The sequence below is a fragment of the Poecilia latipinna genome, unplaced genomic scaffold (assembly GCF_001443285.1).
Source record: "Poecilia latipinna isolate Pla-1442-1.1 unplaced genomic scaffold, P_latipinna-1.0 Scaffold1677, whole genome shotgun sequence".
Lineage (NCBI taxonomy): Eukaryota > Metazoa > Chordata > Actinopteri > Cyprinodontiformes > Poeciliidae > Poecilia > Poecilia latipinna.
Genome location: NW_015114293.1, coordinates 60,030 through 73,749, shown reverse-complemented (window position 1 = coordinate 73,749; position 13,720 = coordinate 60,030). Strand labels below are relative to the sequence as shown.

Sequence of the window (13,720 nt, the reverse complement as noted above, 5' to 3'; positions counted from 1 at the left end):
TAGTGAGAAAAACCACTGACTGAGGCCCCAATAACTTATAAGAAATTAAATTAAATGACTCCACTTAAATTACCAGCACTTCACCTGGTGGGGTCTGAACTCACAGCTTCGCAAATTCCTCCTGGTCGCATCTGCAGAGAAATCTGTTCTGGTTCATCAGTCAGTTGGATCTGCCTGATCCAAACCGATCCATTGAACTTTTTTTTTTTTTTACCCTGTGCAGCGCTTTTATGAGGATTTTTATTTTTTTATTTTGCGTGGTTTCACTTCCCCGTTACCGTCCCGCTCTCCTTCTGGGTGCGGGACGGTAACGTCTTCAGCTCCATTAGTTAAAACCTCAGGGTGAGTTAAGTTTAACTCTTTGCAGCGGCAGAGCCGCGTCCGCATTGGTTGTGCAGCCGCAGCGCACTGCGCTTGTTACGATCTGATTAACTTGTGCACCTTTATTTATTTCCTCAAGATAAATTGCCAGCTCCTCTGTTTAGACTATAAGTAGATTCAACATTGTATTCTCTTTAGTTTTCTCTGTTCTGTATGGAATGGAGACTGAAATTATTTCTACCAAAGTTGTTGAATGGGCTTCCTAACCAGACGCTCCAAAGCATCTGGTCCATCACTCTTCAACACGCCGTCAGCTCCCGGTCAGAAAGACGCATTTAGTTCAGTGTCCATGAGATGATATTCAGAAAGGATTCTTTTATTAATGGATTTTAGTTGCCTCTGCGATGAACTCTTTGTGTAGAGCCTATCATGTCCTGCATGAGGTTGTCAAATGACCGGCGGGCTTCAAATTTTCCTGTCGTTTAAAAAAATAACTGGTCAAATATGGAAAATGTTCCGTTAACGCGGCCTCTGATCTAGACCTTTAAAAAGTTTTAACTGTTCTAAACTTTTAGTTCTTAAAGCAAGTGAACCAAACGTACAAGACAAAAAACCTGCATATTAAACAAACCATATGTATTTTTTCAGTGTTTTTGGTCTCCTTTGTCTTCATGAGATGTTTTAAACTGCTTCAGAAAGCAGCTCAACTCCACCTTAACCTTTACTAGGTCAGGTTTTTCATCTGGAAAAATGCGTATTAAACCTGAACCCATCATTGATTCTCCACCAAAGCAGAAGAATCAGCTTGTTCAAAGAGTCTTGAATTTAAATTCACCAGCATTTCTTCAGTCTGCCTCAGAAACTTTTATATTTTCATGTACTCATATGGTTCTGTTCTATTCATCTGTATCATTTGTGATCATTTTTATCCTGTTTGTTGTATCGCTTTGAGATGCTTTTTTAAAGTGCTACATAACTAAACTAAATTTGTCGTATTTGAGGTAAATGTCCAACATGACTCATCACAACCTTTTCCCTCTCAAACTTGTTTGACCTTTGAAGGTTTCTGTAGTTCATTGTCAGCCTGAAAAGGTCTTCCACATATTGAATTTCTGGCTTCTTCTTTGAATCAGGCCTTTGTTATCATCCAAGAAGGACTAATCAATGCGCCCAACTAGGATTTACTCTCTTTTTTGCTTTTTTTTTATTCTGTTACTTGTATATGCAGGTCTGTAAAAAATGAAGAGGCCACTTAAAATGATCAGATTCTCTGATTTTAATTTTTATAGGTATATGATTGAGTAAAATGAACATTGTTCTTTTATTCTATGAACTATTGACAACATGTCTCTGAGATCCCAAGCAAAAATCTCTTGCATTTATTTGCAGAAAATGAGAAATGGTCAAAATAATGAACAAGATGCAGCGCTTCCAGACCTCAAATAATGCAAAGAAAACAAGTTCATATTCATTTAGAAACAACAATACTAATGTTTTAACTCAGAAATCAGTATTTGGTGGAATAACCAGGAGGTTTTTTGGGCTCTTCATTTTTTCCAGAGATGTTTATTTTCAGATTTGACCAAATATGGTCTCAGAAAATGCAAAATAACTCTGGAAATACTGTCTTGAGTTGGAAACAATCAAGTGTTTTAAGTCTAACACAACACTTGATAATAATTTGATCATTTGGAGGTCACCTTTATGTTTTTAACAAAGTATTTGAACTATTAATCTTACCAGAAAGAATCCAGTCAGGAATTTGTTTTTCCATAGCTAACATAAATTTGCTTCACATAATTATGAAAAAATAATTGTTACCTCAGCAGCAGTTTCTGTCAGCATTGCAAATGTTGCTGTGAAATCTTCAAAACCTCAAATTATTATCTTACAGGTATCTCCACATTGATGGGCATTTTGTGAACTTAAATGTGTTCCTAGGCATCAGAAATGTACTTTATTGTTGTGCTGCTGCCTCATTTGATGTCTTGTAAGAGCCGTTTCTTAGGAGTTGCAGGAAAACAGATTGGAGACGGATGTGAGCAGTCACTTTCTCAGACGTTTAGGAAGACTGCGAACGGCTAAAGCTGCAGTAACAGCTTCAAGCCAGAGGGTCAGACACAACCAGAGCAAATCCTCTTTGACACCAGAACTCACCCAGCTTTGTTCCTGTTTGTTCCCTCTCCAGGAAAAGCCCCACAGCACAGACAGCGAAACATAAGACAGCCGCAGCGAAAGCCGTATATCCGGTCTGTAGCTTTTAACCACTCTCTGCTAATGAGAAACAATCAGCGGCTTCGTCGTCTGAATAAATTTCAGTAATTGCTTTTTGTTCCCTAATAAACAGCAGCAGGGAATGTGAACGAGACTTGAGCTTAATTTTGTGCTTGTGAGGAGAAAACGTGGTTTACGGCGAGTGTGTGTGCGTATATGTTTGTGTGTGCATTACTTCCGGAGGCTTGTCAGGGAGAAATGTGTCCCCTGAGGAGCAGCGCTGGGATGCACATTGAAGATGGCATGAGGTGCTCAGCAGAAAGCGTGAGAGAAAGATACTGACAGCCAGTCGTCACCATGTGCTCAGTGTCTCCTCTGGTCCTGAATCTAACAGGGGAGCAACAGTGACTCACCACTTTATGTCTTCCCTTCTCATATATATATTTGTGCATTTTTAATGTGTGCACATTTTTAGAAACTTGTCACATACAGATCTATACTCCTCCAGGCCAGCATTCAGCTGCAGAAATGAAGTTTGCGCTTTCATCTAATTTGACCTGATGTTCTTTGATGAATCCAATGTTCTCCATCCTCCGTGTGACATTTGAAATGCTAATTTGATTAGCACGGTTTTGCTAATGCTGCTTAGATCTGCGTTAAATTCTTGCAGGCTGTTTGGAAACATTGCGATGACGTGGTTAGTTCTCAAATTTAATTTTTCTGCGTTCCATGAATCAAAAATGTATTGCTTGTTTAAAAACTGTCTGTTCTTCATTTAGGGAAATCTTTTTCACATGAGGTTTGAACAATACTGTGAAGGTATTTTATGATGTCACCACAAACTTTAGTGTATTTTATGTGAGGGACAAAGACAATGGAGTATAATAGGTTTCCAGTTTCTTTTTATCAAAATTTTTAGAAGTGTTATATGTAATGTTGAATCAATGCGTTGTAGAATCTCACTTCTCATCTGCAGTGTCTTCAGTCAGAGACTTCTTCGTTTTCGCTGTTATACAGACTGCTACAAGGGATCTTTCCCGCCAACAGCCATCACTATCTTCAATAACTCTCTGAACAATCTGAATTAATATGAGTTACAGTCAGATTTAATTTCTGTTGGGGAAGTATTTTTGAATTTGTTTTGAGACTCGTACTGAAATTCTTGCGTTATGTTTTGCAAAAAGCTCAGCTAGATGACAAGTTTCTAGGTTTTTAGTGAAATTCAGACTTCGAGTGCTGACCTCGATTAAACTTAGATTTGGACTTACTCATTTTATGCCATCGTTTTTTTTCTCCTTTTATGAGTTTTTGCAGCAGCACCGACTTCAGCAGCTGCCGCACCAGTATGTTGTCACATTCCTGCCAAAAACCTTGAGGAGCTTATTAAGGAATCACATCAGTGGATTTATTAACCAGGAGAGCACATAGCTCATGATGGGTATTTCTCTTAATTTGCAGGTCTATGAACGCAGCATGGTGAGCGGTTAAACTCACCTCCCTCCACCTGGATTTGATCTGAAAATTCAGACAATGAGAAGAGTTTCCTTGCCTAATTATGCTCATTAAACTCAGAGAAGTGCACAACTTTAGTGCTTCATTAATGGGCCTGTAAATAAATGGAAATGCCTGTGATCAGACGTATGTTCTCTTCAGTTCTCTCTCAGGGTTTTTGGCAGGAATGTGTCGCCATACTCTTGGCAACAACCTATTCTAAGAACAGAATGTGCCACCCATCTTTCTGTCAACTCCAGGGCTGATTACAATACCAAATTTTTATTTCAAGAACTTAAGAAAAAAATTATTATTTTCCTTTTATGTTTTAAACATACCAGTGTTGGTCTGCTGCATTTAATACCAATAGAAATATTAAAGTCTTTGGTGGAAAAATGTAAAAAGTTAATAGCAGGATACCTTTACAAGGTGCTTTATTGATGTATTTTATCTGGCATATGAGATTTGTATTGCTCTTCTGGGCATAAAATTCTTGGACCACACTTTACCAATTCCCTGAAGAGCCTTTACTTACTCTGAATGTCCTCTAATGCAATTTCACACTACTTCACTGACCTGAATTGTGCTGCTGTGACCCGTGTAATTCTTCCCAGCAGGGCTCTGCATTACTACGATCCACAACGCAGCGATTCGAGATTGTCCACCTTTTAAAAACTCTGTAATCTCAGAAGTTTTTTTTTCCTTATCCTCTCTGCGTTTCTTTCCTGCAGTGCACGAAATGGCAAAATGCGAGTTCTCAGCTTCAAAATGGGACTGGTGAGCTTGTGCAACGCAGACGTCCAGGAGAAGTACAAATGTAAGTCTGATGCTTGTTTGAGTCGGTAAGTGCATCTTATCGACTGAAGAGAGAGATCCAAAATAAAACATCCCTGATTGCCAGGATTACAAGACATCCACTTAGTGTAATGGCGGAGAATGGTTATGTTGCCATAATGAAGAAAGCTTTCTTTACTTGCTGCACCACAGGCCTTAAAAGGATTGCTTGCAGGAGTCACTTTCTTAAGGCTTTTACTTTTTCAAACAACTTTAAAATAAGTTTAGCGCTCCTTGTCTCCTTTGGAAATGATTCATGTTTAATGCAGCATTTGTTCTTAAAAGTTCTGACTATTTGAAGTGGGATTCTCTTGAGAGACTCTGAGCAGTCAACATTTTACCAGGTAAAATACATGCTCTTCAACTTAGTATTAAACATACATTTTCAAACAGATTTTTTACTATAAGATATTGTAAACAACTATGAAATTGTTTAATTAAAGCTGCAGTAGGTATCTTTTGTAAAAATACAGGTTTTGTTTTACATATTTGTACTAGCAGTATGAGACAGATGATCTGTGAAAAAATAAAGCTGCTATTCCTCCTTCCTGTGGTCCTACTGCCATCTGCAGAAGTGCACTTCCTGCTACCAAATAATACTATTGGTAAATCTCTGATTGGTAACCTCTGATTAATTATGAATTAATTAAAATTAAGGTTAGCACACAAGAAGGCTAAACTATAGCGTATTATGCTACATAGCCCAGTTTAGCATATTATGTTTCTGACTGATTCCTGTTAAATTCACCAGCAGAATCACCTCTAGATATCTCTCCAACACGTTTTCATTAATGTAAATCATTTGGTTTTTATTTTTGCTTTCTTATAGTGCATGTCTTGTTCAGTGCAATGCGTTCTGAAATCTTTTTCCAGTTTTCACATCAGAAAATGTGTTCAGTCCTTTTAAATTAATGAATCTATACCGAGTCTGATATGAATGTGTTCTGGAAATGTAATTTTCATCCACAGCGTTTCCAGAATTGGAAAATCTCAGCAGTGAGAAAAACTGCAGTTCTTGTGCTTTTGTGTCGAACCAATGGTTCCTATTATCTCACCACATAGTCTGCACAATGAAAGCGGCATATTTAAGATGTAAGAGGCCGATATGCTGCGAAAATGTCTCCATAAAACATGTCCAGAGCTCCACTCAGAAGCTTTGTGGGAATATTTAAAAACATCAAACAGGCCTCAGCTCTGGTTATGAGGACGATGTGAAGGAGGCTGTTTAAGATGCAGGCGTTGGAGCCAAACGTTTGCTCATTGTGGGGAGATATAAGCCCGCGAAGAGGGGGGATACATGCAATGCTGCGATTGTGCAGCACACTCACACGCCTGTCAGGATTCATCTCTTCAGCGACAGGCAGACTCCAAGCATAGCGAAAGAGTCGGTCAGAACTTGACAAGATGGCTTTTGTGCAGGTCTTTCATCTCTAAAGTAGCCAGGAAGATCATTAATAAAGATTTATTCCTAGTTTAAAAAAGATAAAAGCTAGTTGATTTTGGAATAAATGCAGAATTTTAAAGTCAGCAAGTGTCCTCACGCAGAGGAAAGAAAAAATACAGACACATGTGTGGCTAATTCTCTTAGCTACACATCGTATAATGATTGCTGCTGCATGTGCCAGTGTGAAATTAGATTAGTTAGTGCATAATTGATGGATAACTGCGTGAACGTTTTGCAGACTTGTTCCGTCAGGTGTCCGGTCCTGGAGGCTTGACAGACCAGCGCCACCTCAGCCTGCTGCTACATGAAGCCATCCAGATCCCCCGCCAGCTGGGCGAAGTCGCAGCTTTCGGCGGCAGCAACACGGAGCCAAGCGTCCGGAGCTGCTTCCGCATGGTGAGGACACGGCCGCGTTTCACGCCCAGGTCCATTAACAGATGTGCTTAGAGCTCTGGAGGCTGATTAAATAGATTTTTTTCTGACATTTGGACATTTGGAGGTTTAGGCTGCATCTTTAAAGGGGCAGTGCGAGCTTTACATCATGTTTTCCCTCATCAAAAACACCTGGATTCCTTCATAAATGTTTGGGAAATCCTCTCATCTCCATGGCAACCATTCAGCCTGGGTGGACCTAGCCCCGCCTTCAAGATGAAGCTCCTCCTTGAAGCTTCAGATTCCAAGTTTCCAAGCTTCCAACTCCAACTCAGCTCCCTCAGACTAGCCAGCAGCATTTAGCAAACACCTAGTGGGACTGTGCATCAGCTGAGTTCATTACATAAGCAACTTTTCTGTTCAACGCTGGTAAAAATGTTGTTAATGGGTTAACAGAGGACCGATGTGATTACTTTTTAAAGGTGTTTTCAAAGAGACAGAAGCCCAATTTCAAGGCGTTAAATTACAAATTAAGTCATATTTGATATATAAAGCATTTTTATGTCTACTGAAGCTCACAGATTTACTGATTGTGCTATAAAATGCCATGGAGAATACATAACACTGCCCCTTTAAAGCTCTATAAAAGCTCATCACCAGGTCACTGGTGCAGTTCAGATGTTTGAATATCTCAGTTACTTTTGCATGAACTTTCTCTGAGCATCAGGACGAATTATCTGGAACGAAGAAGTCTGTAAGATGAATTGTCAAGAGAACGCCTCCAACACGACAGCCTGCCAACACAGCTGTTCTTTACACCGAGGAGATCAGAGTTGAAATGGTTGGTCTTAATTTACGTCACCGGGTTTGTTTATAAAACCATTAACAGATGAACTGTGGTGGAGAGGTCATGGTGTGGGCGCCTCTCTGTATCAAAGCTTTCTAAAGCCCAAACTGTTTCAGAGCTGTTTTTAAAGTAAAACAAATAAAATAAAACATGTAATTTAAAAAAAAAAAGGAAATGCAAAAAAATTTAAATTAGACTGGCTGCTTTGGGAATTTACCTTTGTTTGTTTTCCACTCAAGAAAAAAAATAAAAAATTATTGTGCTTGTGCTTTAAATAATTCATGATGCTTTTATCATTGCATTTAATAAGCCACAGAAACAAGGTATATCTTTCCCATCAAGATTAATCCAAGAAGATTTAGCAGAAAATGTAAAGTATGAGAAAATAAAATTCTGGTTCTTCTAGCTGAAGAAGAACCAGAGGATCCTGGCTTCCAGCTTCACTTCTTCTCCGTTTCCATTTTGCATATTCTCCACTGTATATGTGTGGATCCTTACTGGTTACTCCGGCTTCCACCCACAAACCAAAAACAGGACTTGGTTGCTCTAAATTCCCATTAGGCATAAATGTGTACATGTGTGGTTGGATTTAAAGCAACAGGAGGCCCTAAAACAGCTCATTCTGAAATGGGCAGAACTGAGCAGACGTAAATCTCATTATCTAAGAATGATTTTGTGCGAAAAATGTAATGAACATGTTTGTTATAGCCTATAGACTTATCCGAACATGTTCAAGGAAGCATCCAAGAAGGTAAAAAATAGATGGATTAAATTTAATCTTCTGCCACTGATTTAGGTCAACAAATGAAAACTGAAGGCAGCAGAAGATTATTAGCCAATCAGAATCCCTCAGTTTCCAATAATATTCTCTTGGTGCACAATGTAATCCGGTCAGTAACGGCTGTATCAGATGGAGCTCTTTGAACGTATTCTGTTGTGTTTATATTTACTCTGAGATAAAATTAGAGTGACCCGTCTACCGGTTATTCAGGGACACTTGATGGTTCTCGATACTGTTCGTCTCCACTTCATGTTGACTGTTAAACTGAAATGACAGAAAGACGGAGGAAACGGCAACAACAAAGCAGGCTGCATGAAATAGTTGCTGAAAACAGCGTGAGCAGAGGAAGGTCTCTGCAGGGGTTATTTGGAAAAATCCAGGCAAGAAGTAAGAATAATTCATCTCCCATTAAATATTTAATTGCTTTCACATCATTCAAAGGTAAAGAACTGAAGTAAATGAAACAAAATAATTTGGGAAATACAAAACCCAGCACTATTTTTTATATATATGCATGGTAGAAGAGGTCGTATTACTCAAGCTAAATGTCCCAGTGACAGTGAACGTCCCGTCTGTTTTGAGGCGGAGCAGCGTGATCAGGTGAGCAGCTCCAGGTGTTTTGGTGTGTAAGAAGCTGCCATTCGACCTCCCACAGGGAGCCAGGCTGGGTACCCTGCTAACAGAGAAGAGCTCCTCCATCCCCGGAGACCCCACATCTCTGAGCACCTCTCCGCCTGTGATCACTGCACACATACATTTATTATGTTACCCTGCTTGAGCAGTGGGGGCAGCCCCGGGGAAATCTACTTCTTAATGCGTCTCTGATGCAGACTTAATGAGAATTTAGCACATTACGGATTTTGAGCACTTGGCGAGTTATTCCTTTATTAGGTTGGCTTTCTTTTTTTTTTTTCAAACAAGCTTTCTTCAGGAGAGAGAGAACATGCAAACTCACAGTAACCCCTGTATAATTTATGTCTGTTATATTTTTAGCTTTGTAAATGCTTAAGCATATATGCTACATGAAAGATTTAATGCTTTGCGCTCTCTTCAATATTGGGACGTTTTAGCTGAAACTGCCTTTAAGCAGGAAAGAACTGTTGCTGTTTTGATTGCTTTAAGAACATAGCCTCCTGTTGATCTATATTTGGGTTGTTTACAGTCTCTTGTGTCTCTTACCTTTCCCTAACAGGCCCCTGAGAAACCTGCCATTGAGGTGTCTCATTTCCTGGAATGGATGAGCCTCGAGCCCCAGTCGATGGTTTGGCTGCCCGTCCTGCACCGCGTAGCTGCAGCAGAGTCCACCAAGCATCAGGCCAAATGCTACGTCTGCAAACAATGCCCCATTAAGGGCTTCAGGTAGGCATGGCTGCTGGGCATTCAATTCATCCAAATGGATATGATATTGTTAGTGGATCAAATGATTAAAACAGATGATTTTTTTTAGAAGTGTGAAATTAGACTTTTGCTTTATCAGGTAACCAAAAATCTGTGATAAACGGATATCTGTCCTTGTTGCACCTTTTAACGGTGTCAGAAATAAATATAATTTTGGGGCCTTTGTAAAGCAGTATTTTTTTAAAAGAAGAGCTATTATGCAAAATTCACATTTTGCACATTTTAATACTTTGGTTTGGGTTTCAGCTGCTTCTAAAAACTGTCCAAGAATAAAAATAATAATAAATCCAGCAGATTTTTTTTCTTAATAAGTTAATGGTTTTTGGTGTCTGGAAAAAGTCCCATCTCACACTGCTCCGTTACCTAGCAACCCCCACTGATCCTAGCCCATAATTTAGCAATCCAAGTGGAGCTCCAGCATGTTTGGTCAGCTGATTTTACCACTGTATGCGCTGTACAATGGCTGCTGGGAAAGACAAGTGTTTTATTGTTGACCTACCATTCAGAAACCAGTTGCTGCATTCTTGTTGCTTGTGCAGGAAGCTCTACTTCTGCTTTTCAAAGATGTAAGTTTGGGTAACTTTTTTGCAGCAGTTTTCATGTGTGACTGCAAACGTTGAGTTGGGGGCGTGGCCAGCAGCAGTTTATTAGGATTTAAATTGACAAGAAGGGACTTAAAATTAGAATTCTAGGAATGATCATTTACATATATTAAATAAACGAATGAATTTGATGTTTTCTGTTAGGTCATTGTGAAATGTATGGATTTTTTGTATTGTTCTAAGATATTTCTTTTGCTGTTTCTGCTGAAGTCATTACATTGATTTGAGAGATTTCATTAAGATTTGTCCTAAACTTAAGTTAAACCTATTAGTCATTTTAACAACCCCAAAATCCCAGGGTTTTGTATAGGAAATCAAACGTCTTTTGTGTGAGTGTGCAAAGAAATATAGGCCTCTACAGCATGGCTGAGATAAGAATACCCACACACACACACCCAGCCACTCTACCACTCCATTCGGTTCTCCTGCAAACATCGTTAAAGTCTCTGTTTTATTGATCTCGACAGGTATCGCAGTTTGAAGCAGTTCAATGTGGACATCTGCCAGACATGTTTTCTGACCGGCCGCACAAGCAAGGGCAAGAAGCTGCACTACCCCATCATGGAGTACTACACCCCAGTAAGACGAGCATTATGCACCGCTTTACCAGAATACAAATTCAAGTCTTTAGGGAGAGATGAAGCTCAACTCTACTCAAGAACAAAATACATACTCCTAATTCCCTATTTCTTCTGCCAAGCATGAATTAAGGCTCTTATCGACTGTATCTTTTTGTCCAGCTCTATAGAATAAATGGAGAGAGAATCACTTAGTAGAAAAATTGATTTTTGGCAAATTTTTGGTTCATTTAAAGGGATGTTTGGAGCACAAACATTCGGGAAAACCCATGAATCATCAGTACAGTGAGTGTAAATGTGATAAGATCAGTTCAATTTCAAGACGTAAAATCCAGCAGTATTTTTATTTTCTGCAAAAATGTTTTTATATAGCAGGCTACGGTTCTCGCAGCAGGCAAGCATGTAAAAATTACTGACAGATATGATGACAAACAGAAGATTTTAAACAGAGCAATAATGTAGAGGCGGTGGATAGAAGGAAACATTAGTATTGGAGGGGAAAAAAGTGGATACATTTTACATGAGGTGGTCTCTGGAGATGGCAACTCTAAAGCAGTGCAATTTGTCTTTCAATCATCCATGCCCTGTGCTTCAACCTCCACTTTTCGCCCCCTCCTCCACGCGCTTCCCTGGACGGCGGCAGACAACCTCGGGAGAGAAGATGAGGGACTTCGCTAAGACTCTGAAGAACAAGTTCAGGTCAAAGCAGTACTTTACAAAGCACCCACAGAGAGGTTACCTGCCTGTGCAATCTGTACTGGAAGCTGAAAGCTCAGAGACGTGAGTCCCACAACACACTTTCAGCCCTTTGTGTCTTTTCTCAGATGCTCCGCTATGCAGACAGGCAGAATTGTGTACATTTATTTACTTGAGACAAATCTATTAAACGAAATTCACCAACTGCACAATTCTTAAGTAGTAAGTAGTATAAGATAAGTAGTATTTCAAAAGAGTAAAAGAAATCTTTTTTGAACAATAACAATATTTGTTGTTAATCTGTTGCTAAGCGACGGGCTCCTTTTCTGGTAACCAAGTGCCACGAAGAAAACATCTGATTTTTACTTTTGCAAAATTTACTAACTGTAAATTTCCTTTCTAAACAGATAAGCTGTATTTCAAACTTGTTTATGTTTTATAAACAGTAACATTACATGTTATCAATTTGATGTTAAGAGATGAGCGTTTTTTTCTGGTGACGAACTGCCACGAAGTAAACGTCTGATTTTTAATTCTGTGTTGAACGTCTGTTTTATAATATATTTACCACCAATGACAATGAAAACATTTTCACTTTTCTGCAAAATTCACCAACTGCACAAATCTTGTTAAGTGGTAAATAGTATAAGATAAGAAGTATTTCAAAAGAGCTGAAGAAATCTTATGTTTTTTGAACAATAACAATATTTGTTGTTAATCTGTTGCTAAGCGACGAGCTCGTTTTCTGGTAACCAAGTGCCACGAAGTAAACGTCTGATTTTTAGTTTTGCAAAATTTACCAGCTGTTAATTTCTTGTGTCTGAGCAGATAAACAGTAATTCAGAAGACCTTATGTCTTATAAACAATAACATTATGCGTTATTGATTTGGTGTTAAGAGATGAGCGTGTTTTCTGGTAACGCACTGCCACGAAGTAAAAATCAGATTTTCACTTCTGTATTGGCCGTCTGTTTTATAATATATTTACCACCAGTGACAAAAACATTTTCACTTTTCTGCAAAATTCACCAACTGCACAAATCTTGGTAAGTAACTTAAGCAGTATTTCAAAAGAGCAGAAGAAACTGTATTCTTTTTGAATAACAATATTTGTTGTTAATCTGCTGCTAAGCAACGAGCGTGTTTTCTGGTAACCAAGTGCCACAAAGTAAACTTCTCATTTTCACTTTTCTAAAATATACCAACTGTAAATTTCCTGTGTCTACGCAGATAAACAGTAATTCAGAAGGTTTGGTGTGAGATGAGCGTAGCAGTTCATTACCAGAAGACGCGCTCGTCTCTTAGCAACCGATAACAACAAATAGTTATTGTTCAAAAAACATAAGATTTCTTCAGCTCTTTTGAAATACTTCTTATCTTATACTATTTACTACTTAACAAGATTTGTGCAGTTGGTGAATTTAGCAGAAAAGTGAAAATGTTTTCTTTGTCATTGGTGGTAAATATATTATAAAACAGATGTTCAACACAGAAGTAAAAATCAGATTTTTACTTCGTGGCAGTACCAGAAAAACACGCTCATCTCTTAACATCAAATTGATAACATGTAATGTTATTGTTTATAAAACATAAACTCTTTTGAAATTCTGCTTATCTGCTTAGACACAAGAAATTTACAGCTGGCAAATTTTGCAAAAGTAACAATGAGTTGTTTACTTCATGGGACTTGGTTACCAGAAAACGTGCCCGTCGCTTAGCAACAGATTAACAACAAATATTGTTATTGTTCAAAAAACATCAGATTTCTTTTGAAAGCTGAAGAATGCCTTCAGCGTTTGTGAGCGCGGCCAGCAGTAGCTCATTTGGATGTAACGTGACAAGTTGTCCTAAAACAGCTCATCCTGAAAGGAGAGCAAAATACAAAGAACCTACCAGATTAAAATGTCGTCATCTAAGAATTTGTGTGAAAAATGTAACAAACAGGTTTTTTATAGCCTGTCTAATATATTCAAGGAAGCATAAAGGTCACCTGTAAAATTGGAAAAAAAAAAAGAATGAGAATATCCTTGTGTTTCATGAAGCTTTGATTTTCTAATAATAATTCAATCTGATTCTGCCAATTTAAAAAAGTATGTCATATCTTTCAGCTTTCTCGCCATGATTGCCAGTGGTGGGAAGTAA

At 38.5% G+C, this 13,720-nt stretch overlaps 1 protein-coding gene and 1 long non-coding RNA gene across 3 annotated transcripts in view; one reads left to right on the top strand and one right to left on the bottom strand.

The window, feature by feature from the left end:
• The window catches only part of drp2 (dystrophin related protein 2), a 118,083-nt gene that overhangs the window by 70,179 nt on the left and 34,184 nt on the right, over window positions 1–13,720 (top strand). For both annotated transcript variants that reach the window (XM_015060016.1, XM_015060015.1), the window contains exons 12-16: window positions 4,758–4,843; window positions 6,543–6,700; window positions 9,497–9,663; window positions 10,772–10,883; window positions 11,526–11,662. In XM_015060016.1, the coding sequence (XP_014915502.1) occupies window positions 4,758–4,843; window positions 6,543–6,700; window positions 9,497–9,663; window positions 10,772–10,883; window positions 11,526–11,662 (660 nt within the window). The remainder of the gene's footprint in view (window positions 1–4,757; window positions 4,844–6,542; window positions 6,701–9,496; window positions 9,664–10,771; window positions 10,884–11,525; window positions 11,663–13,720) is intronic.
• LOC106964470 (uncharacterized) lies at window positions 11,208–11,771 on the bottom strand. The gene is made up of 2 exons (XR_001428433.1): window positions 11,622–11,771; window positions 11,208–11,530 (listed from the first exon to the last, which is right to left on the bottom strand). It is a non-coding gene; the product is annotated as an uncharacterized LOC106964470 (long non-coding RNA).